Source organism: Scyliorhinus torazame, chromosome 24 (genome assembly GCF_047496885.1).
Source record: "Scyliorhinus torazame isolate Kashiwa2021f chromosome 24, sScyTor2.1, whole genome shotgun sequence".
Taxonomy (NCBI): domain Eukaryota; kingdom Metazoa; phylum Chordata; class Chondrichthyes; order Carcharhiniformes; family Scyliorhinidae; genus Scyliorhinus; species Scyliorhinus torazame.
This window is the reverse complement of record NC_092730.1, coordinates 20,590,673-20,612,330: the sequence shown is the minus strand read 5'-3', so window position 1 is coordinate 20,612,330 and position 21,658 is coordinate 20,590,673. Positions and strand designations below refer to the sequence as shown.

The window sequence follows — 21,658 nt, the reverse complement described above, 5'->3', positions numbered from 1 at the left end:
TGAAGGCTGCTCCTGAGTCTCTCTCTCTCACACACATTCTCTCTCTCTCTCTCTCTCACACTCTCTCTCTCTCTCCAAGCAGTCTTTCCAGGAAATCTCTGCACAAGAGTACAGCAAGCATCCCTGTATTTTCTAACTTTATTGCCCAGTGACTTTTGATCTGTAATGCGGGGATGCAGAATCCTGCCCATTGTGTTTGGTTTTAGTAAGTCGATAACAGTTAATAGGAGGAGCCAGGCGCTGAAGGTGTCTGGTGTTGAGTTTCAGGTTTCAAGTTCAGTTCAAGATGGGGACATGAACACACAGCGGCTTCTCTCAAAACGGTTTAGATTTCGCCTGTGATCAGGAACAGCGGTTCCTCAAAAGGCTGGAGGGTTAAACAATAGTCTGACATGGACAAGAATCTGCAAGCTGTCTCCTGACGGGTCTCTCTCTCTCTCTCCAACCAGGCTTTGAAAAGGAACTCTAATCAAGTGCACAGCTGGTAACCCTGGGTCATAAAACTGCATTTGAAAGTGGATTTTGACCAGGGATGGGTTTTGCTTGAGTGGGGATAAAAGCTAGCAGTTAGGGAGTGTCTCGTTTAATTGTTAAGCCTTGCCTAACTGGAAATTGTGAACGGTTTTCTTTGTGATGTCAGAGTTAGTATGAGGGTGTTCATAATCAAGTTTGTTTTAATAAATCACATCCCTATTTGTGCGTGGAGTCAGTCCTGGATAGAAATGCTCCTTCCCTCACAGTCTTACAAATTAAATTAAATATTGGGGTATCTGTCCGATATCCTCGCAACTGTTGGGGTCCGGTCCCGGGATGTAATAAAATGGAGCCCCCAGGTTCCTCTTTCCCTGTGCGCACTTCTCCCCGTGTGGCTGATTGTTTGAGGATTAATTTTGTTTCGTGCCAGACGTGACTTCCTCGGTTTTTAGCCCCGAGCTGTGTCCTGAATTGGGGCTCTGATGGATCATGAGGAGCCAGGTTGAGGGCTGCCTCCACAACATTCCGATTCGGAGTGGCGGCGTTGGATTCTAGGGTTGCGGGCAAGGTGCCGCCCCGATGTTACCGTCGCTCCGCACCGCGTTCAAGGATGGGGAAGGGACTCAGGATCGAATTAACATTGAAAGTTTTATTAAAACGTTCGCCTGCGCCTTAACCCAGCGCCTTGCGACCGGCTAGGCCTCAGGCCTGTCGCTAGGCCGGAGAATACGACCCGGTCCGGTATTCCAAAGCCGGACTTTATCACAGATCTCTAAACCTCCCCACCACCCGACCCCCCCCCCCCCCCCCACCTTCCCAGCCTCACAACCCCCCACCCCCACCCCATCCCCCCACCCCCCCCCCCCCCCCACAACAACACTCCAGGTATCGGAGAAAATAAACGCACACACCGCCCCTCCCCGCCGATGAACTCAGGAATGACGCCGACGGCGCAGGGGCTCAAAGGTCAGAGTTCATTCCCACAGGACGACAGGCAGGCCCGCTCCTCAGGCCCGGTGGTTTCCTCCCACGTTTCCGATGGCAACAGGCGCCGACAGGCGAGGTCAGACATTTTTTTTACGAAGGTGGTGTGTGTGTGGGGCGGGGGGGGGGGGGGGGGGGGGGGGGTGGGGGGGGCAGAGAGGCCGCAGAGGGAGCTTTGACCGGGATGGGACCAGGGGATGGGAGAAGGTTCGGAGGGGGGGGGAGATTGAAACGAGGTGTGTTTGGATGGGGCAAATTACCTCAGTGGCTTGATCAACCATGATTGATTCGAATCAATGGGGTCACCCCCCCCAAACCAGGGCAGTGCCATTGGCCCGTCACCGTGGCAACGGCCTCCATTTTGTTTCAACCGTGAAGAGATTGGGCAAGCACATCTCCCGACAATCAGGCAACATACAATCAGCCACTCAAGGGGGATGGGGTTTAATTACTGGCTGCCATGATGACAGGAACAACCCCCTATTCTGGCAAGGCCCTCACCCCCCCTCCAGTTTGGAAGATTAGCTCCCGGAGGGAGGGAGGCTGGGTGGAATGTGCCTCCTCTTCCCCCACCTGCCCACCCCCCTTCGCCTCACCCCCGTTGCCCCCCGGGCCTCCTTGCCTGCCGGGCTGCTTCTGCCGTCCCCTTGGTCCCGGCTCTTTCCCTCGCTCATCCACACCGGCCTGACGTTGAGGCCTCTTCAAGCCTGCAGGAGCAACAGGCATGGGGCTGAGGGTTTTCCGCAGTGGAATAGCTGAGGCCAGGGCTGGCATCGGGTGGCGTTACGGAACGGGAAGGTGACCGCCTCAGCGGGGAGGGGGGGGGGGGGAGGGGGGGGGGGAGCAGGTGGCGCGAAGCCCGTCGCCGGGAGCAACCATCCGAAAGCAGTCACCGCGCAGACCCATGCACATCGCTCCCTCAACCCCCACCGTCGCCCCTTTCTGCAAGGGGGGCCCCAACTCGCACCGGGCCCCTCTTACCCCTCGGGCCCCCTGTGCTCATCGCCCCCTCCCCAGACCCCCCGGGGTTAAACAACGCGACATCTTCAACATTCTCATCCTGCTCCTCATATCCCTGATTGGCCCACCCAACAACCATGTGACCTCTCGCAGCCCCCCAAAACCCCTCCGCGATCTCTGCTCCTCTCCAATCCCTGGCTTCCTGAGCATCTACACCCCTACCACCCCGCCCTGTAAAACAGACTTGCATGACCAAAATTTGGAAGGCCTGCCCCGAATATCTCTGGAAACTAACAATGGAATGTTTTACAATCTCAAAAGGTGCTATACAAATGCAGGTTCTTCTTGCGATCCTTCCTCACCGACAGAACTCAAAGTGTTTTGAGGGGAGAAGACGCTGCAAGGTCTCCCCTCCCGTCTTGGAGAGATGGCCGGGGGGGGGGGGGGGGGGGTTGGGGGGGGGGGGTTGGGGGGGGGGGGTGGCAACGATAATTATCTACAAAATAAATTATTAGTGCCCAGCTTCAGGGGACAAGATGGCGGTTGCAATGGGGGGCGTGGCCAAGCTGGTTTCCCACAGAGTGCAGGTGATGCAATCCCGACCGTCGCGGCCAATCCAGCTTCCTCCCAGCCAGTCGCAACCCTGGTCAACCATCCGAGGCCGTCGATTGGTCAGTGCTCAACGCAACCCTCGTCCCGAGTCCCAGGCACCCGTCAGCAAGGGGTGGAGCTCCGGCCGGCTTCAAGCAGATATTCCCGATGGTCCCATTCGTTATCTCCAGCGCTTGGAGCCTGGAATAAATGGGAAAGGCAATTAAATTAGAGAGGGGCACTCCCAGGACAGGTACAGCACGGGGTTAGATTCAGAGTAAAGCTCCCTCTACACTGTCCCCATCAAACACTCCCAGGACAGGTACAGCACGGGGTTAGATACAGAGTAAAGCTCCTTCTACACTGTCCCCATCAAACACTCCCAGGACAGGTACAGCACGGGGTTAGATACAGAGTAAAGCTCCCTCTACACTGTCCCCATCAAACACTCCCAGGACAGGTACAGCACGGGGTTAGATACAGAGTAAAGCTCCTTCTACACTGTCCCCATCAAACACTCCCAGGACAGGTACAGCACGGGGTTAGATACAGAGTAAAGCTCCCTCCACACTGTCCCCCATCAAACACTCCCAGGACAGGTACAGCACGGGGTTAGATACAGAGTAAAGCTCCTTCTACACTGTCCCCATCAAACACTCCCAGGACAGGTACAGCACGGGGTTAGATACAGAGTAAAGTTCCCTCTACACTGTCCCCCATCAAACACTCCCAGGACAGGTACAGCACGGGGTTAGATACAGAGTAAAGCTCCTTCTACACTGTCCCCATCAAACACTCCCAGGACAGGTACAGCACGGGGTTAGATACAGAGTAAAGCTCCTTCTACACTGTCCCCATCAAACACTCCCAGGACAGGTACAGCACGGGGTTAGATACAGAGTAAAGCTCCCTCTACACTGTCCCCATCAAACACTCCCAGGACAGGTACAGCACGGGGTTAGATACAGAGTAAAGCTCCTTCTACACTGTCCCCATCAAACACTCCCAGGACAGGTACAGCACGGGGTTAGATACAGAGTAAAGCTCCCTCCACACTGTCCCCCATCAAACACTCCCAGGACAGGTACAGCACGGGGTTAGATACAGAGTAAAGCTCCTTCTACACTGTCCCCATCAAACACTCCCAGGACAGGTACAGCACGGGGTTAGATACAGAGTAAAGTTCCCTCTACACTGTCCCCCATCAAACACTCCCAGGACAGGTACAGCACGGGGTTGGATACAGAGTAAAGCTCCCTCTACACTGTCCCCATCAAACACTCCCAGGACAGGCACAGCACGGGCTTAGATACAGAGTAAAGCTTCCTCTACACTGTCCCCGTCAAACACTCCCAGGACAGATACAGCACGGGGTTAGATACAGAGTAATGCTCCCTCTACACTGTCCCCATCAAACACTCCCAGGACAGGTACAGCACGGGGTTAGATACAGAGTAAAGCTCCCTCTACACTGTCCCCATCAAACACTCCCAGGACAGATACAGCACGGGGTTAGATACAGAGTAAAGCTCCCTCTACACTGTCCCCATCAAACACTCCCAGGACAGGTACAGCACGGGGTTAGATACAGAGTAAAGCTCCCTCTACGCTGTCCCCATCAAACACTCCCAGGACAGGTACAGCACGGGGTTAGATACAGAGTAAAGCTCCCTCTACACTGGCCCCATCAAACACTGCCAGGACAGGTACAGCACGGGGTTAGATACAGAATAAAGCTCCCTCTACACTGTCCCCATCAAACACTCCCAGGACAGGGACAGCACGGGTTAGATACAGAGTAAAGCTCCCTCTCCACTGTCCCCATCAAACACTCCCAGGACAGGTACAGCACGGGGTTAGATACAGAGTAAAGCTCCCTCTACACTGTCCCCATCAAACACTCCCAGGACAGGTACAGCACGGGGTTAGATACAGAGTAAAGCTCCCTCTACACTGTCCCCATCAAACATTCCCAGGACAGGGAAAAGGGGAGGAATGCTGAGGAATACTATGTGCTGTGACTTATGTTGATGGGTGTGAATAATATTCCTACCTGTTGTGGGGAGACGTTCAGAGGTGGATATCTTGCACGTCATCCTCCAAATCCTCGACCTCTTCCTCGAACACTGTGTGTGACACACAGATTACCATCAGTCACCAACTGCTCTGATTAAATTGCTCACCTCCTCTTTGGAGTAACGCGCTAGCTGTCGGGGTGAGTCCCACTCGAGAGATTTAAATGTTACAGCACAGCCTGACATTTCTCGGGTCAGTACTGAGGGAGTGCTGCACTGTCACAGGGTCAGTACTGAGGGAGAGCTGCACTGTCAGAGGGTCAGTACTGAGGGAGCGCTGCACTGTCAGAGGGTCAGTACTGAGGGAGTGCTGCACTGTCAGAGGGTCAGTACTGAGGGAGTGCTGCACTGTCAGAGGGTCAGTACTGAGGGAGTGCCGCACTGTCAGAGGGTCAGTACTGAGGGAGCGCTGCACTGTCAGGCGGTCAGTACTGAGGGAGTGCTGCACTGTCAGAGGGTCAGTACTGAGAGAGTGCCGCACTATCAGAGGGTCAGTACTGAGGGAGTGCCGCACTGTCAGAGGGTCAGTACTGAGGGAGTGCTGCACTGTCAGAGGGTCAGTACTGAGGGAGTGCTGCACTGTCACAGGGTCAGTATTGAGGGAGTGCTGCACTGTCAGAGGGTCAGTACTGAGGGAGTGCTGCACTGTCAGAGGGTCAGTACTGAGGGAATGCTGCACTGTCAGAGGGTCAGTACTGAGGGAGTGCTGCACTGTCACAGGGTCAGTATTGAGGGAGTGCCGCACTGTCAGAGGGTCAGTACTGAGGGAGTGCTGCACTGTCAGAGGGTCAGTACTGAGGGAGTGCTGCACTGTCAGACGGTCAGTACTGAGGGAGTGCCGCACTGTCAGAGGGTCAGTACTGAGGGAGCGCTGCACTGTCAGGCGGTCAGTACTGAGGGAGTGCTGCACTGTCAGAGGGTCAGTACTGAGAGAGTGCCGCACTATCAGAGGGTCAGTACTGAGGGAGTGCCGCACTGTCAGAGGGTCAGTACTGAGGGAGTGCTGCACTGTCAGAGGGTCAGTACTGAGGGAGTGCTGCACTGTCACAGGGTCAGTATTGAGGGAGTGCTGCACTGTCAGAGGGTCAGTACTGAGGGAGTGCTGCACTGTCAGAGGGTCAGTACTGAGGGAATGCTGCACTGTCAGAGGGTCAGTACTGAGGGAGTGCTGCACTGTCACAGGGTCAGTATTGAGGGAGTGCCGCACTGTCAGAGGGTCAGTACTGAGGGAGTGCTGCACTGTCAGAGGGTCAGTACTGAGGGAATGCTGCACTGTCAGAGGGTCAGTACTGAGGGAGTGCTGCACTGTCACAGGGTCAGTATTGAGGGAGTGCCGCACTGTCAGAGGGTCAGTACTGAGGGAGTGCTGCACTGTCAGAGGGTCAGTACTGAGGGAGTGCTGCACTGTCAGAGGGTCAGTACTGAGGGAGTGCTGCACTGTCACAGGGTCAGTATTGAGGGAGTGCCGCGCTGTCAGAGGGTCAGTACTGAGGGAGTGCTGCACTGTCAGAGGGTCAGTACTGAGGGAGTGCCGCACTGTCAGAGGGTCAGTACTGAGGGAGTGCTGCACTGTCAGAGGGTCAGTACTGAGAGAGCGCTGCACTGTCAGAGGGTCAGTACTGAGGGAGTGCCGCACTGTCACAGGGTCAGTATTGAGGGAGTGCTGCACTGTCAGAGGGTCAGTACTGAGGGAGTGCGGCACTGTCAGAGGGTCAGTACTGAGGGAGTGCTGCACTGTCAGAGGGTCAGTACTGAGGGAGCACTGCACTGTCAGAGGGTCAGTCTGAGGGAGTGCTGCACTGTCAGAGGGTCAGTACTGAGGGAGTGCTGCACTGTCAGAGAGTCAGTACTGAGGGAGTGCTGCACTGTCAGAGGGTCAGTACTGAGGGAGTGCTGCACTGTCAGAGGGTCAGTACTGAGGGAGTGCCGCACTGTCAGAGAGTCAGTACTGAGGGAGTGCTGCACTGTCAGCGGGTCAGTACTGAGGGAGCGCTGCACTGTCAGAGGGTCAGTACTGACGGAGCACTGCACTGTCAGAGGGTCGGTACTGAGGGAGTGCTGCACTGTCAGAGGGTCAGTCCTGAGGGAGTGTTGCACTGTCAGAGGGTCAGTACTGTGGGAGTGCTACATTCTCAGAGGGTCAGTACTGAGGGAGTGCTTCACTGTCAGAGGGTCAGTACTGAGGGAGTGCTACATTCTCAGAGGGTCAGTACTGAGGGAGTGCTGCACTGTCAGAGGGTCAGTACTGAGGGAGTGCTGCACTGTCAGAGGGTCAGTACTGAGGGAATGCTGCACTGTCAGAGGGTCAGTACTGAGGGAGTGGTGCACTGTCAGAGGGTCAGTACTGAGGGAGTGCCGCACTGTCAGAGGGTCAGTACTGAGGGAGTGCTGCACTGTCAGAGGGTCAGTACTGAGTGAGTGCTGCACTGTCAGATGGTCAGTACTTAGGGAGTGCTTCACTGTCAGAGGGTCAGTACTGAGGGAATGCCGCACTGTCAGAGGGTCAGTACTGAGGGAGTGCTGCACTGTCAGAGGGTCAGTGCTGAGGGAGTGCCGCACTGTCAGAGGGTCAGTGCTGAGGGAGCGCCGCACTGTCAGAGGGTCAGTACTGAGGGAGTGCTGCACTGTCAGAGGGTCAGTACTGAGGGAGTGCCGCACTGTCAGAGGGTCAGTACTGAGGGAGTGCTGCACTGTCAGAGGGTCAGTACTGAGGGAGTGCTGCACTGTCAGAGGGTCAGTACTGAGGGAGCGCTGCACTGTCAGAGGGTCAGTACTGAGGGAGTGCTGCACTGTCAGATGGTCAGTACTGAGGGAGCGCTGCATTTTCAGAGGGTCAGTGCTGAGGGAGTGCTGCACTGTCAGATGGTCAGTACTTAGGGAGTGCTTCACTGTCAGAGGGTCAGTACTGAGGGAATGCCGCACTGTCAGAGGGTCAGTACTGAGGGAGTGCTGCACTGTCAGAGGGTCAGTGCTGAGGGAGTGCCGCACTGTCAGAGGGTCAGTGCTGAGGGAGCGCCGCACTGTCAGAGGGTCAGTACTGAGGGAGTGCTGCACTGTCAGAGGGTCAGTACTGAGGGAGTGCCGCACTGTCAGAGGGTCAGTACTGAGGGAGTGCTGCACTGTCAGAGGGTCAGTACTGAGGGAGTGCTGCACTGTCAGAGGGTCAGTACTGAGGGAGCGCTGCACTGTCAGAGGGTCAGTACTGAGGGAGTGCTGCACTGTCAGAGGGTCAGTACTGAGGGAGCGCTGCACTGTCAGAGGGTCAGTACTGATGGAGTGCCGCACTGTCAGAGGATCAGTACTGAGGGATGCCGCACTGTCAGAGGGTCAGTACTGAGGGAGTGCTGCACTGTCAGAGGGTCAGTACTGAGGGAGTGCTGCACTGTCAGAGGGTCAGTACTGAGGGAGCGCTGCACTGTCAGCGGGTCAGTACTGACGGAGCACTGCACTGTCAGAGGGTCAGTACTGACGGAGCACTGCACTGTCAGAGGGTCAGTACTGAGGGAGTGCTGCACTGTCAGAGGGTCAGTACTGAGGGAGTGCTGCACTGTCAGAGGGTCAGTACTGTGGGAGTGCTACTTTCTCAGAGGGTCAGTACTGAGGGAGTGCTTCACTGTCAGAGGGTCAGTACTGAGGGAGTGCTACATTCTCAGAGGGTCAGTACTGAGGGAGTGCTGCACTGTCAGAGGGTCAGTACTGAGGGAGTGCCGCACTGTCAGAGGGTCAGTACTGAGGGAGTGCTGCACTGTCAGAGGGTCAGTACTGAGGGAATGCTGCACTGTCAGAGGGTCAGTACTGAGGGAGTGCTGCACTGTCAGAGGGTCAGTACTGAGGGAGTGCCGCACTGTCAGAGGGTCAGTACTGAGGGAGTGCTGCACTGTCAGAGGGTCAGTACTGAGGGAGCGCTGCACTGTCAGAGGGTCAGTACTGAGGGAGTGCTGCACTGTCAGAGGGTCTGTACTGAGGGAGTGCCGCACTGTCAGAGGGTCAGTACTGAGGGAGTGCTGCACTGTCAGAGGGTCAGTACTGAGGGAGTGCTGCACTGTCAGAGGGTCAGTACTGAGGGAGTGCTGCACCGTCAGAGGGTCAGTACTGAGGGAGAGCTGCACTGTCAGAGGCTCAGTACTGAGGGAGTGCTGCACTGTCTGAGGGTCAGTACTGAGGGAGTGCTGCACTGTCTGAGGGTCAGTACTGAGGGAGTGCCGCACTGTCAGAGGGTCAGTATTGAGGGAGTGCTGCACTGTCGGAGGGTCAGTATTGAGGGGGTGCTGCACTGTCAGAGGGTCAGTACTGAGGGAGTGCTGCACTGTCAGAGGGTCAGTACTGAGGGAGTGCTGCACTTTCAGAGGGTCAGTACTGAGGGAGCGCCGCACTGTCAGAGGGTCAGTACTGAGGGAGTGCTGCACTATCAGAGGGTCAGTACTGAGCGAGTGCTGCACTGTCAGAGGGTCAGTACTGAGGGAGTGCTGCACTGTCAGAGGGTCAGTACTGAGGGAGTGCTGCACTGTCGGAGGGTCAGTACTGAGGGAGTGCTGCACTGTCAGAGGGTCAGTACTGAGGGAGTGCTGCACTGTCGGAGGGTCAGTACTGAGGGAGTGCTGCACTGTCAGAGGGTCAGTATTGAGGGAGTGCTGCACTGTCAGAGGGTCAGTACTGAGGGAGTGCTGCACTGTCAGAGGGTCAGTACTGAGGGAGTGCTGCACTGTCGGAGGGTCAGTACTGAGGGAGTGCTGCACTGTCAGAGGGTCAGTACTGAGGTAGTGCTGCACTGTCAGAGGGTCAGTACTGAGGGAGCGCTGCACTGTCAGAGGGTCTGTACTGGGGGAGTGCTGCACTGTCAGAGGGTCAGTACTGAGGGAGTGCTGTACTGTCGGAGGGTCAGTACTGAGGGAGTGCGGCACTGTCAGAGAGTCAGTACTGAGGGAGTGCTGCACTGTCAGAGGGTCAGTACTGAGGGAGTGCTGCACTGTCAGAGGGTCAGTACTGAGGGAGTGCTGCACTGTCAGAGGGTCAGTACTGAGGGAGTGCGGCACTGTCAGAGAGTCAGTACTGAGGGAGTGCTGCACTGTCAGAGGGTCAGTACTGAGGGAGTGCTGCACTGTGAGAGGGTCAGTACTGAGGGAGTGCGGCACTGTCAGAGAGTCAGTACTGAGGGAGTGCTGCACTGTCAGAGGGTCAGTACTGAGGGAGTGCCGCACTGTCAGAGGGTCAGTACTGAGGGAGTGCCGCACAGTCAGAGGGTCAGTACTGAGGGAGTGCTGCACTGACAGAGAGTCAGTACTGAGGGAGTGCTGCACTGTCAGAGGGTCAGTACTGAGGGAGCGCTGCACTGTCAGAGGGTCTGTACTGGGGGAGTGCTGCACTGTCAGAGGGTCAGTACTGAGGGAGTGCTGCACTGTCAGAGTGTCAGTACTGAGGGAGTGCTGCACTGTCAGAGGGTCAGTACTGAGGGAGTGCTGCACTGTCAGAGGGTCAGTACTGAGGGAGTGCGGCACTGTCAGAGAGTCAGTACTGAGGGAGTGCTGCACTGTCAGAGGGTCAGTACTGAGGGAGTACAGCACTGTCAGAGGGTCAGTACTGAGGGAGTGCCGCACTGTCAGATGGTCAGTACTGAGGGAGTGCCGCACTGTCAGAGGGTCAGTACTGAGGGAGTGCGGCACTGTCAGAGGGTCAGTGCTGAGGGAGTGCTGCACTGTCAGAGGGTCAGTACTGAGGGAGTGCCGCACTGTCAGAGGGTCAGTACTGAGGGAGTGCTGCACTGTCAGAGGGTCAGTACTGAGGGAGTGCGGCACTGTCAGAAGGTCAGTACTGAGGGAGTGCTGCACTGTCAGAGGGTCAGTACTGAGGGAGTGCCGCACTGTCAGAGGGTCAGTACTGAGGGAATGCTGCACTGTCAGAGGGTCAGTACTGAGGGAGTGCTGCACTGTCAGAGGGTCAGTACTGAGTGAGTGCTGCACTGTCAGAGGGTCAGTACTGAGGGAGTGCCGCACTGTCAGAGGGTCAGTACTGAGGGAGTGCTGTACTGTCAGAGGGTGAGTACTGAGGGAGTGCTGCACTGTCAGAGGGTCAGTACTGAGGGAGTGCTGCACTGTCAGAGGGTCGGTACTGAGGGAGTGCTGCACTGTCAGAGGGTCAGTACTGAGGGAGTGCCGCACTGTCAGAGGGTCAGTGCTGAGGGAGTGCCGCACTGTCAGAGGGTCAGTGCTGAGGGAGCGCCGCACTGTCAGAGGGTCAGTACTGAGGGAGTGCTGCACTGTCAGAGGGTCAGTACTGAGGGAGTGCCGCACTGTCAGAGGGTCAGTACTGAGGGAGTGCTGCACTGTCAGAGGGTCAGTACTGAGGGAGTGCTGCACTGTCAGAGGGTCAGTACTGAGGGAGCGCTGCACTGTCAGAGGGTCAGTACTGAGGGAGTGCTGCACTGTCAGAGGGTCAGTACTGAGGGAGCGCTGCACTGTCAGAGGGTCAGTACTGATGGAGTGCCGCACTGTCAGAGGATCAGTACTGAGGGAGTGCCACACTGTCAGCGGGTCAGTACTGACGGAGCACTGCACTGTCAGAGGGTCAGTACTGACGGAGCACTGCACTGTCAGAGGGTCAGTACTGAGGGAGTGCTGCACTGTCAGAGGGTCAGTACTGAGGGAGTGCTGCACTGTCAGAGGGTCAGTACTGTGGGAGTGCTACTTTCTCAGAGGGTCAGTACTGAGGGAGTGCTTCACTGTCAGAGGGTCAGTACTGAGGGAGTGCTACATTCTCAGAGGGTCAGTACTGAGGGAGTGCTGCACTGTCAGAGGGTCAGTACTGAGGGAGTGCCGCACTGTCAGAGGGTCAGTACTGAGGGAGTGCTGCACTGTCAGAGGGTCAGTACTGAGGGAATGCTGCACTGTCAGAGGGTCAGTAGTGAGGGTGTGCTGCGCTGTCAGAGGGTCAGTACTGAGGGAGTGCCGCACTGTCAGAGGGTCAGTACTGAGGGAGTGCTGCACTGTCAGAGGGTCAGTACTGAGGGAGTGCCGCACTGTCAGAGGGTCAGTATTGAGGGAGTGCTGCACTGTCGGAGGGTCAGTATTGAGGGGGTGCTGCACTGTCAGAGGGTCAGTACTGAGGGAGTGCTGCACTGTCAGAGGGTCAGTACTGAGGGAGTGCTGCACTTTCAGAGGGTCAGTACTGAGGGAGTGCTGCACTGTCAGAGGGTCAGTACTGAGGGAGTGCTGCCCTGTCAGAGGGCCAGTACTGAGGGAGTGCTGCACTGTCAGAGGGCCAGTACTGAGGGAGTGCTGCACTGACAGAGGGTCAGTACTGAGGGAGCGCCGCACTGTCAGAGGGTCAGTACTGAGGGAGTGCTGCACTATCAGAGGGTCAGTACTGAGCGAGTGCTGCACTGTCAGAGGGTCAGTACTGAGGGAGTGCTGCACTGTCAGAGGGTCAGTACTGAGGGAGTGCTGCACTGTCGGAGGGTCAGTACTGAGGGAGTGCTGCACTGTCAGAGGGTCAGTACTGAGGGAGTGCTGCCCTGTCAGAGGGCCAGTACTGAGGGAGTGCTGCACTGACAGAGGGTCAGTACTGAGGGAGCGCTGCACTGTCAGAGGGCCAGTACTGAGGGAGTGCTGCACTGACAGAGGGTCAGTACTGAGGGAGCGCCGCACTGTCAGAGGGTCAGTACTGAGGGAGTGCTGCACTATCAGAGGGTCAGTACTGAGCGAGTGCTGCACTGTCAGAGGGTCAGTACTGAGGGAGTGCTGCACTGTCAGAGGGTCAGTACTGAGGGAGTGCTGCACTGTCGGAGGGTCAGTACTGAGGGAGTGCTGCACTGTCAGAGGGTCAGTACTAAGGGAGTGCTGCACTGTCGGAGGGTCAGTACTGAGGGAGTGCTGCACTGTCAGAGGGTCAGTATTGAGGGAGTGCTGCACTGTCAGAGGGTCAGTACTGAGGGAGTGCTGCACTGTCAGAGGGTCAGTACTGAGGGAGTGCTGCACTGTCGGAGGGTCAGTACTGAGGGAGTGCTGCACTGTCAGAGGGTCAGTACTGAGATAGTGCTGCACTGTCAGAGGGTCAGTACTGAGGGAGCGCTGCACTGTCGGAGGGTCAGTACTGAGGGAGTGCGGCACTGTCAGAGAGTCAGTACTGAGGGAGTGCTGCACTGTCAGAGGGTCAGTACTGAGGGAGTGCTGCACTGTCAGAGGGCCAGTACTGAGGGAGTGCTGCACTGTCAGAGGGTCAGTACTGAGGGAGTGCGGCACTGTCAGAGAGTCAGTACTGAGGGAGTGCTGCACTGTCAGAGGGTCAGTACTGAGGGAGTGCTGCACTGTGAGAGGGTCAGTACTGAGGGAGTGCGGCACTGTCAGAGAGTCAGTACTGAGGGAGTGCTGCACTGTCAGAGGGTCAGTACTGAGGGAGTGCCGCACTGTCAGAGGGTCAGTACTGAGGGAGTGCCGCACAGTCAGAGGGTCAGCACTGAGGGAGTGCTGCACTGACAGAGAGTCAGTACTGAGGGAGTGCTGCACTGTCAGAGGGTCAGTACTGAGGGAGCGCTGCACTGTCAGAGGGTCTGTACTGGGGGAGTGCTGCACTGTCAGAGGGTCAGTACTGAGGGAGTGCTGCACTGTCAGAGTGTCAGTACTGAGGGAGTGCTGCACTGTCAGAGGGTCAGTACTGAGGGAGTGCTGCACTGTCAGAGGGTCAGTACTGAGGGAGTGCGGCACTGTCAGAGAGTCAGTACTGAGGGAGTGCTGCACTGTCAGAGGGTCAGTACTGAGGGAGTACAGCACTGTCAGAGGGTCAGTACTGAGGGAGTGCCGCACTGTCAGATGGTCAGTACTGAGGGAGTGCGGCACTGTCAGAGGGTCAGTGCTGAGGGAGTGCCGTCAGAGGGTCAGTACTGAGGGAGTGCCGCACTGTCAGAGGGTCAGTACTGAGGGAGTGCTGCACTGTCAGAGGGTCAGTACTGAGGGAGTGCGGCACTGTCAGAAGGTCAGTACTGAGGGAGTGCTGCACTGTAAGAGGGTCAGTACTGAGGGAGTGCCGCACTGTCAGAGGGTCAGTACTGAGGGAATGCTGCACTGTCAGAGGGTCAGTACTGAGGGAGTGCTGCACTGTCAGAGGGTCAGTACTGAGTGAGTGCTGCACTGTCAGAGGGTCAGTACTGAGGGGGTGCCGCACTGTCAGAGGGTCAGTACTGAGGGAGTGCTGTACTGTCAGAGGGTGAGTACTGAGGGAGTGCTGCACTGTCAGAGGGTCAGTACTGAGGGAGTGCTGCACTGTCAGAGGGTCGGTACTGAGGGAGTGCTGCACTGTCAGAGGGTCAGTACTGAGGGAGTGCCGCACTGTCAGAGGGTCAGTACTGAGGGAGTGCTGCACTGTCAGAAGGTCAGTACTGAGGGAGTGCTGCACTGTCAGAGGGTCAGTACTGAGGGAGTGCTGCACTGTCAGAGGGTCAGTACTGAGGGAGTGCTGCACTGCCAGAGGGTCAGTACTGAGGGAGTGCCGCACTGTCAGAGGGTCAGTACTGAGGGAGTGCTGCACTGTCAGAGGGTCAGTACTGAGGGAGTGCCGCACTGTCAGAGGGTCAGTACTGAGGGAGTGCTGCACTGTCAGAGGGTCAGTACTGAGGGAGTGCTGCACTGTCAGAGGGTCAGTACTGAGGGAGTGCCGCACTGTCAGAGGGTCAGTACTGAGGGAGTGCTGCACTGTCAGAGGGTCAGTACTGAGGGAGTGCCGCACTGTCAGAGTGGGGCCATGGGGTGTGGAATGGGGAGAGAGGGGTGCCGGGGTGGGGGAGGGAACTCGAGTGGGTGCTGCACCGTCTCCTCAGACTCAGCCCCACATTCTGAGTTTGGAGTGTCAATTGCAGCTGCGAGCGACGCCTCCCGCACGCCTCTCGTGGCACCGGGCGGTACTGCTGCTAGTAGTGCACGCGCTCAACCCTGACACAATCACGCACTCAAACACACGAGAGGGCTCAAAGGCGCACAGGTACGGACCTTAGCACACAAGAGTCTCGCCGCTCTGTGTGTTGGTGTGTCTGTCTGTGTCAGTGTGTCTCTTTGCGTCTGTGTGTATGAGTCCGTGTGTGCATCTGTGGGTGTGTCTCTGGTTAAATGTTGGTGTGCATCTGTGTGTATGTGTGAGCCTGTGTGTGATTGTGAGAGAGTGATGTGAGTGTGTGTGTGCGTGAGTGAGTCTGTGTGTGAGAGTGAGTGTGTCTAAGTGTGTGTGAGTGTGCGTGTGTCTGTGTGAGTGTGTATGCATATGAGTGTGCATGAGTGTGAATATGTATGTGCGTGAGTGAGTGTGTGTATGAGTGTGAGTATGTGTGAGTGTGTATCAGTGTGTGTGAATAATGTGTGTATGAGTGTGAGTGAGTGTGAATATGTATGTGTGTGAGTGAGTGTGTTTGTATGTGTGATTGTGTATCTGTGTATGAGTGTGTGTGTGTGCATGAGTGTGTATCTGTGTTAGTGTGTGAGAGTGTGTGTACGTGTGTATGAGTGTGTATCTGTGTGTGTGTGTGAGAGTGTGTGTATGTGTGTGTGAGTGTGTGTGTGTATGAGTGTGTATCTGTGTGAGAGTGTGAGTGTGTGTAAGTGTGTGTGTATGAGTGTGTATCTGTGTGAGTGTGTGTATGAGTGTGTATCTGTGTGAGTGTATTTGTGTGTGTGAGAGTGTGTGTGTATGAGTGTGTATATGTGAGTGTGAGTGTGTATTTGTGTGTGTGTGTGTGAGTGTGTATCTGTGAGTGTGAGTGTGTATTTGTGTGTGAGTGTGTGTGAGTGTGTATCTGTGTGAGTGTGAGTGTGAGTTTGAGTGTGTATTTGTGTATGTGTGAGTGTGTATCTGTGTGAGTGTGTATCTGTGTGAGTGTGAGTGTGTATTTGTGTGTGAGTGTGTGTGAGTGTGTGAGTGTGAGTGTGAGTTTGAGTGTGTATTTGTGTATGTGTGAGTGTGTATCTGTGTGAGTGTGTATCTGTGTGAGTGTGTATCTGTGTGAGTGTGAGTGTGTATTTGTGTGTGTGTATGAGCGGGAGTGTGAGTTTGTATTTGTGTGTGTGTGAGTGTGAGTTTGAGTGTGTATCTGTGAGTGTGTATCTGTGTGAGTGTATGAGCGGGAGTGTGAGTGTGTATGTGTGAGTGTGAGTTTGAGTGTGTATTTGTGTGTCTGTGTGAGTGTGAGTGTGTATCTGTGTGTGTGTGTGAGCGGGAGTGTGTGTGTGAGTGTGTATCTGTGTGTGTGTGTGTGTGTGAGTTTGAGTGTGTATGTGTGTGTGTGTGTATGTGTGTGAGTGTGTATCTGTATGTGTGTGTGAGCGGGAGTGTGTGTGTGTTAGTGCGATACAGTACATACCGCCCTCTCCTGGGCGGTGCCGGTACTTCCTCACCTGTCTTGAAGGAGTCGGGGGCAGAGTGGGTGACGGGGAAGCTGAAGGACCTGCGGAGGGTGGGAGTGGGGCTCTCCAGGCTGATACTCTTGGTGCGTTTGCGACACTCCATCACCAGCAGAGCCTTACACTGCTTATGGCAACTGATCCCACAGGCTGGAGAGAAAGAGAGAGAGGTTCAGAGAGAGGGAGAGAGAGAGAGAGAGAGAGGGAGAGAGAGAGAGAGAGAGAGGGAGAGAGAGAGAGAGAGAGGGAGAGAGAGAGAGGGAGAGAGGGAGATGTTCAGAGAGAGGGGGAGAGAGAGAGGGGGAGACGGGAGTCAGTCAGAGAGAGGGGGAGAGAGACAGAGAGAGAGAGAGGGAGAGAGGGAGGGAGAGAGAGAGGGAGAGAGAGGGAGAGAGAGAGAGAGAGAGGGAGAGAGAGGGAGAGAGGGAGGGAGATGTTCAGAGAGAGGGGGAGAGAGAGAGGGGGAGACGGGAGTCAGTCAGAGAGAGGGAGAGGGAGAGAGGGAGAGGGAGAGAGAGAGAGAGGGAGAGGTTCAGAGAGAGGGGGAGAGAGAGAGGGGGAGACGGGAGTCAGTCAGAGAGAGGGGGAGAGAGACAGAGAGAGAGAGAGGGAGAGGGAGAGAGAGGGAGAGAGAGAGAGGGAGGGAGAGAGAGAGAGAGAGGGGGAGAGAGAGGGAGAGAGAGAGAGAGAGAGGGAGAGAGAGGGAGAGAGAGAGGGAGATGTTCAGAGAGAGGGGGAGAGAGAGGGGGAGACGGGAGTCAGTCAGAGAGAGAGAGGGGGAGAGAGAGGGAGAGGGAGAGAGAGAGAGGGAGAGAGAGAGTGAGAGAGAGGGAGAGGTTCAGAGAGAGGGGGAGAGAGAGAGGGGGAGACGGGAGTCAGTCAGAGAGAGAGAGGGGGAGAGAGACAGAGAGAGAGACAGAGAGAGAGAGGGAGAGGGAGAGAGACACGGAAAGAGATAGAACAAAGAACAAAGAAATGTACAGCACAGGAACAGGCCCTTCGGCCCTCCAAGCCCGTGCCGACCATGCTGCCCGACTAAACTACAATCTTCTACACTTCCTGGGTCCGTATCCCTCTATTCCCATCCTATTCATGTATTTGTCAAGATGCCCCTTAAATGTCCCTATCGTCCCTGCTTCCACCACCTCCTCCGGTAGCGAGTTCCAGGCACCCACTACCCTCTGCGTAAAAAACTTGCTCATACATCTCCTCTAAACCTTGCCCCTCTCACCTTAAACCTATGCCCCCTAGTAATTGACCCCTCTACGCTGGGGAAAAGCCTCTGACTATCCACTCTGTCTATGCCCCTCATAATTTTGTATACCTCTATCAGGTCACCCCTCAACCTCCTTCGTTCCAGTGAGAACAAACCGAGTTTATTCAAACGCTCCTCATAGCTAATGCCCTCCATACCAGGCAGCATTCTGGTAAATCTCTTCTGCACCCTCTCTAAAGCCTCCTCATCCTTCTGGTAGTGTGGCGACCAGAATTGAACACTATACTCCAAGTGTGGCCTAACTAAGGTTCTATACAGCTGCAACATGACTTGCCAATTCTTATACTCAATGCCCCGGCCAATGAAGGCAAGCATGCCGTATGCCTTCTTGACTACCTTCTCCACCTGTGTTGCCCCTTTCAATGACCTGTGGACCTGTACTCCTAGATCTCTTTGACTTTCAATACTCTTGAGGGTTCTACCATTCACTGTATATTCCCTACCTGCATTAGACTTTCCAAAATGCATTACCTCACATTTGTCCGGATTAAACTCCATCTGCCATCTCTCCGGCCAAGTATCCAAACAATCTAAATCCTGCTGTATCCTCCGACAGTCCTCATCGCTATCCGCAATTCCACCAACCTTTGTGTCGTCTGCAAACTTACTAATCAGACCAGTTACATTTTCCTCCAAATCATTTATATATACTACAAAGAGCAAAGGTCCCAGCACTGATCCCTGTGGAATACCACTGATCACAGCCCTCCAATTAGAAAAGCATCCTTCCATTGCTACTCTCTGCCTTCTATGGCCTAGCCAGTTCTGTATCCACCTTGCCAGCTCACCCCTGATCCCGTGTGACTTCACCTTTTGTACTAGTCTACCATGAGGGACCTTGTCAAAGGCCTTACTGAAGTCCATATAGACAACATCCACTGCCCTACCTGCATCAATCATCTTAGTGACCTCTTCGAAAAACTCTATCAAGTTAGTGAGACACGACCTTCCCTTCACAAAATCGTGCTGCTTCTCGCTAATACGCCCATTTGCTTCCAAATGGGAGTAGATCCTGTCTCGAAGAATTCTCTCCAGTAATTTCCCTACCACTGAAGTAAGGCTCACCGGCCTGTAGTTCCCGGGATTATCCTTGCTACCCTTCTTAAACAGAGGAACAACATTGGCTATTCTCCAGTCCTCCGGGACATCCCCTGAAGACAGCGGGGATCCAAAGATTTCTGTCAAGGCCTCAGCAATTTCCTCTCCAGCCTCCTTCAGTATTCTGGGGTAGATCCCATCAGGCCCTGGGGACTTATCTACCTTAATATTTTTTAAGACACCTAACACCTCGTCTTTTTGGATCTCAATGTGACCCAGGCTATCTACACACCCTTCTCCAGACTCAACATCTACCAATTTCTTCTCTTTGGTGAATACTGATGCAAAGTATTCATTTAGTACCTTGCCCATTTCCTCTGGCTCCACACATAGATTCCCTTGCCTATCCTTCAGTGGGCCAACCCTTTCCCTGGCTACCCTCTTGCTTTTTATGTACGTGTAAAAAGCCTTGGGATTTTCCTTAACCCTATTTGCCAATGACTTTTCGTGACCCCTTCTAGCCCTCATGACTCCTTGTTTAAGTTCCTTCCTACTTTCCTTATATTCCACGCAGGCTTCGTCTGTTCCCAGCCTTTTAGCCCTGACAAATGCCTCCTTTTTCTTTTTGACGAGGCCTACAATATCTCTCGTTATCCAAGGTTCCCGAAAATTGCCGTATTTATCCTTCTTCCTCACAGGAACATGCTGGTCCTGAATTCCTTTGAACTGCCACTTGAAAGCCTCCCACATGTCAGATGTTGATTTGCCCTCAAACATCCGCCCCCAATCTATGTTCTTCAGTTCCCGCCTAATATTGTTATAATTAGCCTTCCCCCAATTTAGCACATTCATCCTAGGACCACTCTTATCCTTGTCCACCAGTACTTTAAAACTTACTGAATTGTGGTCACTGTTACCGAAATGCTCCCCTACTGAAACATCTACCACCTGGCCGGGCTCATTCCCCAATACCAGGTCCAGTACCGCCCCTTCCCTAGTTGGACTGTCTACATATTGTTTTAAGAAGCCCTCCTGGATGCTCCTTACAAACTCCGCCCCGTCTAAGCCCCTGGCACTAAGTGAGTCCCAGTCAATATTGGGGAAGTTGAAGTCTCTCATCACCACAACCCTGTTGTTTTTACTCTTTTCCAAAATTTGTCTACCTATCCGCTCCTCTACCTCCCGCTGGCTGTTGGGAGGCCTGTAGTAAACCCCCAACATTGTGACTGCACCCTTCTTATTCCTGATCTCTACCCATATAGCCTCACTGCCCTCTGAGGTGTCCTCCCGCAGTACAGCTGTGATATTCTCCCGAACCAGTAGCGCAACTCCGCCTCCCCTTTTACATCCCCCTCTATCCCGCCTGAAACATCTAAATCCTGGAACGTTTAGCAACCAATCCTGCCCTTCCCCCAACCAGGTCTCTGTAATGGCAACAACATCATAGTCCCAAGTACTAATCCAAGCTCTAAGTTCATCTGCCTTACCCGAGAGGCAAGGCAGATGAACTTAGAGAGGCAAACAGAGCGAGACAGAGAGAGAGAGAGACAGAGAGATCGAGAGAGACCGAGAGAGAGAGAGGCAGAGAGGGACACAGAGAGACAGAGAGAGTGAGAGAGAGAAAGACAGAGAGAGATAGAGCGAGTGAGAGAGAGACAGAGAGAGAGAGAAAGACAAAGAGAGACAGACCAATACGCAAACAGGAGCCACAGACACCCACGCACATACACAGACACATACACACAGTGAGACACTGACACAAGCAAAGACATTAAGATACAGGCAAATACGCAAATGTACACACACAGAAACATATCGAGACACATGGAAACAGGCAGACACAGCGAGGGACATACACAGGCACACTGAGACACAGGCACACACACACAAACAAACACACAGGCACACTGAGACACAGGCACACACACAGGCACACTGAGACACAGGCACACACACACACACACAAACACACACAGGCACATTGAGACACAGGCACGCACACAGGCACACTGAGACACAGGCACGCACACACACAAACACACACAGGCACATTGAGACACAGGCACGCACACAGGCACACTGAGACACAGGCACGCACACACACAAACACACACAGGCACACTGAGACACAGGCACACACATACAAACAAACACACACAGGCACACTGAGACACAGGCACACACACACAAACAAACACACACAGGCACACTGAGACACAGGCACACACACAGGCACACTGAGACACAGGCACACACACACACACAAACACACACAGGCACATTGAGACACAGGCACGCACACAGGCACACTGAGACACAGGCACACACACACAAACAAACACACACAGGCACACTGAGACACAGGCACACACACAGGCACACTGAGACACAGGCACGCACACACACAAACACACAGGCACATTGAGACACAGGCACGCACACAGGCACACTGAGACACAGGCACGCACACACACAAACACACACAGGCACACTGAGACACAGGCACGCACACACACAAACACACACAGGCACATTGAGACACAGGCACACACACACAAACAAACACACACAGGCACACACACACACAAACACACACATGCACACTGAGACACAGGCACACACACACACAAACACACACAGGCACATTGAGACACAGGCACACACACACAAACACAGACACACACACACAAACGAACACACACAGGCACACTGAGACACAGGCACACACAAAAACAAACATGCACAGGCACACTGAGACACAGGCACACACAAAAACAAACATGCACAGGCACACTGAGACACAGGCACACACACACAAACAATCACACACAGTCACACTGAGGCACAGGCACACACACACAAACACACACAGGCACACTGAGACA

At 54.6% G+C, this 21,658-nt stretch overlaps 1 protein-coding gene across 2 annotated transcripts in view; it reads right to left on the bottom strand.

The window, feature by feature from the left end:
* Positions 1 to 2,893: 2,893 nt before the first annotated feature.
* The window catches only part of LOC140399947 (RAS guanyl-releasing protein 2), a 197,946-nt gene continuing 179,181 nt past the window's right edge, over positions 2,894 to 21,658 (bottom strand). For both annotated transcript variants that reach the window (XM_072489435.1, XM_072489434.1), the window contains exons 15-17: positions 16,454 to 16,609; positions 5,063 to 5,135; positions 2,894 to 3,210 (exon numbers count right to left, since the gene is read on the bottom strand). In XM_072489435.1, the coding sequence (XP_072345536.1) occupies positions 5,080 to 5,135; positions 16,454 to 16,609 (212 nt within the window). In that variant the 3' untranslated portion in view covers positions 2,894 to 3,210; positions 5,063 to 5,079. The remainder of the gene's footprint in view (positions 3,211 to 5,062; positions 5,136 to 16,453; positions 16,610 to 21,658) is intronic.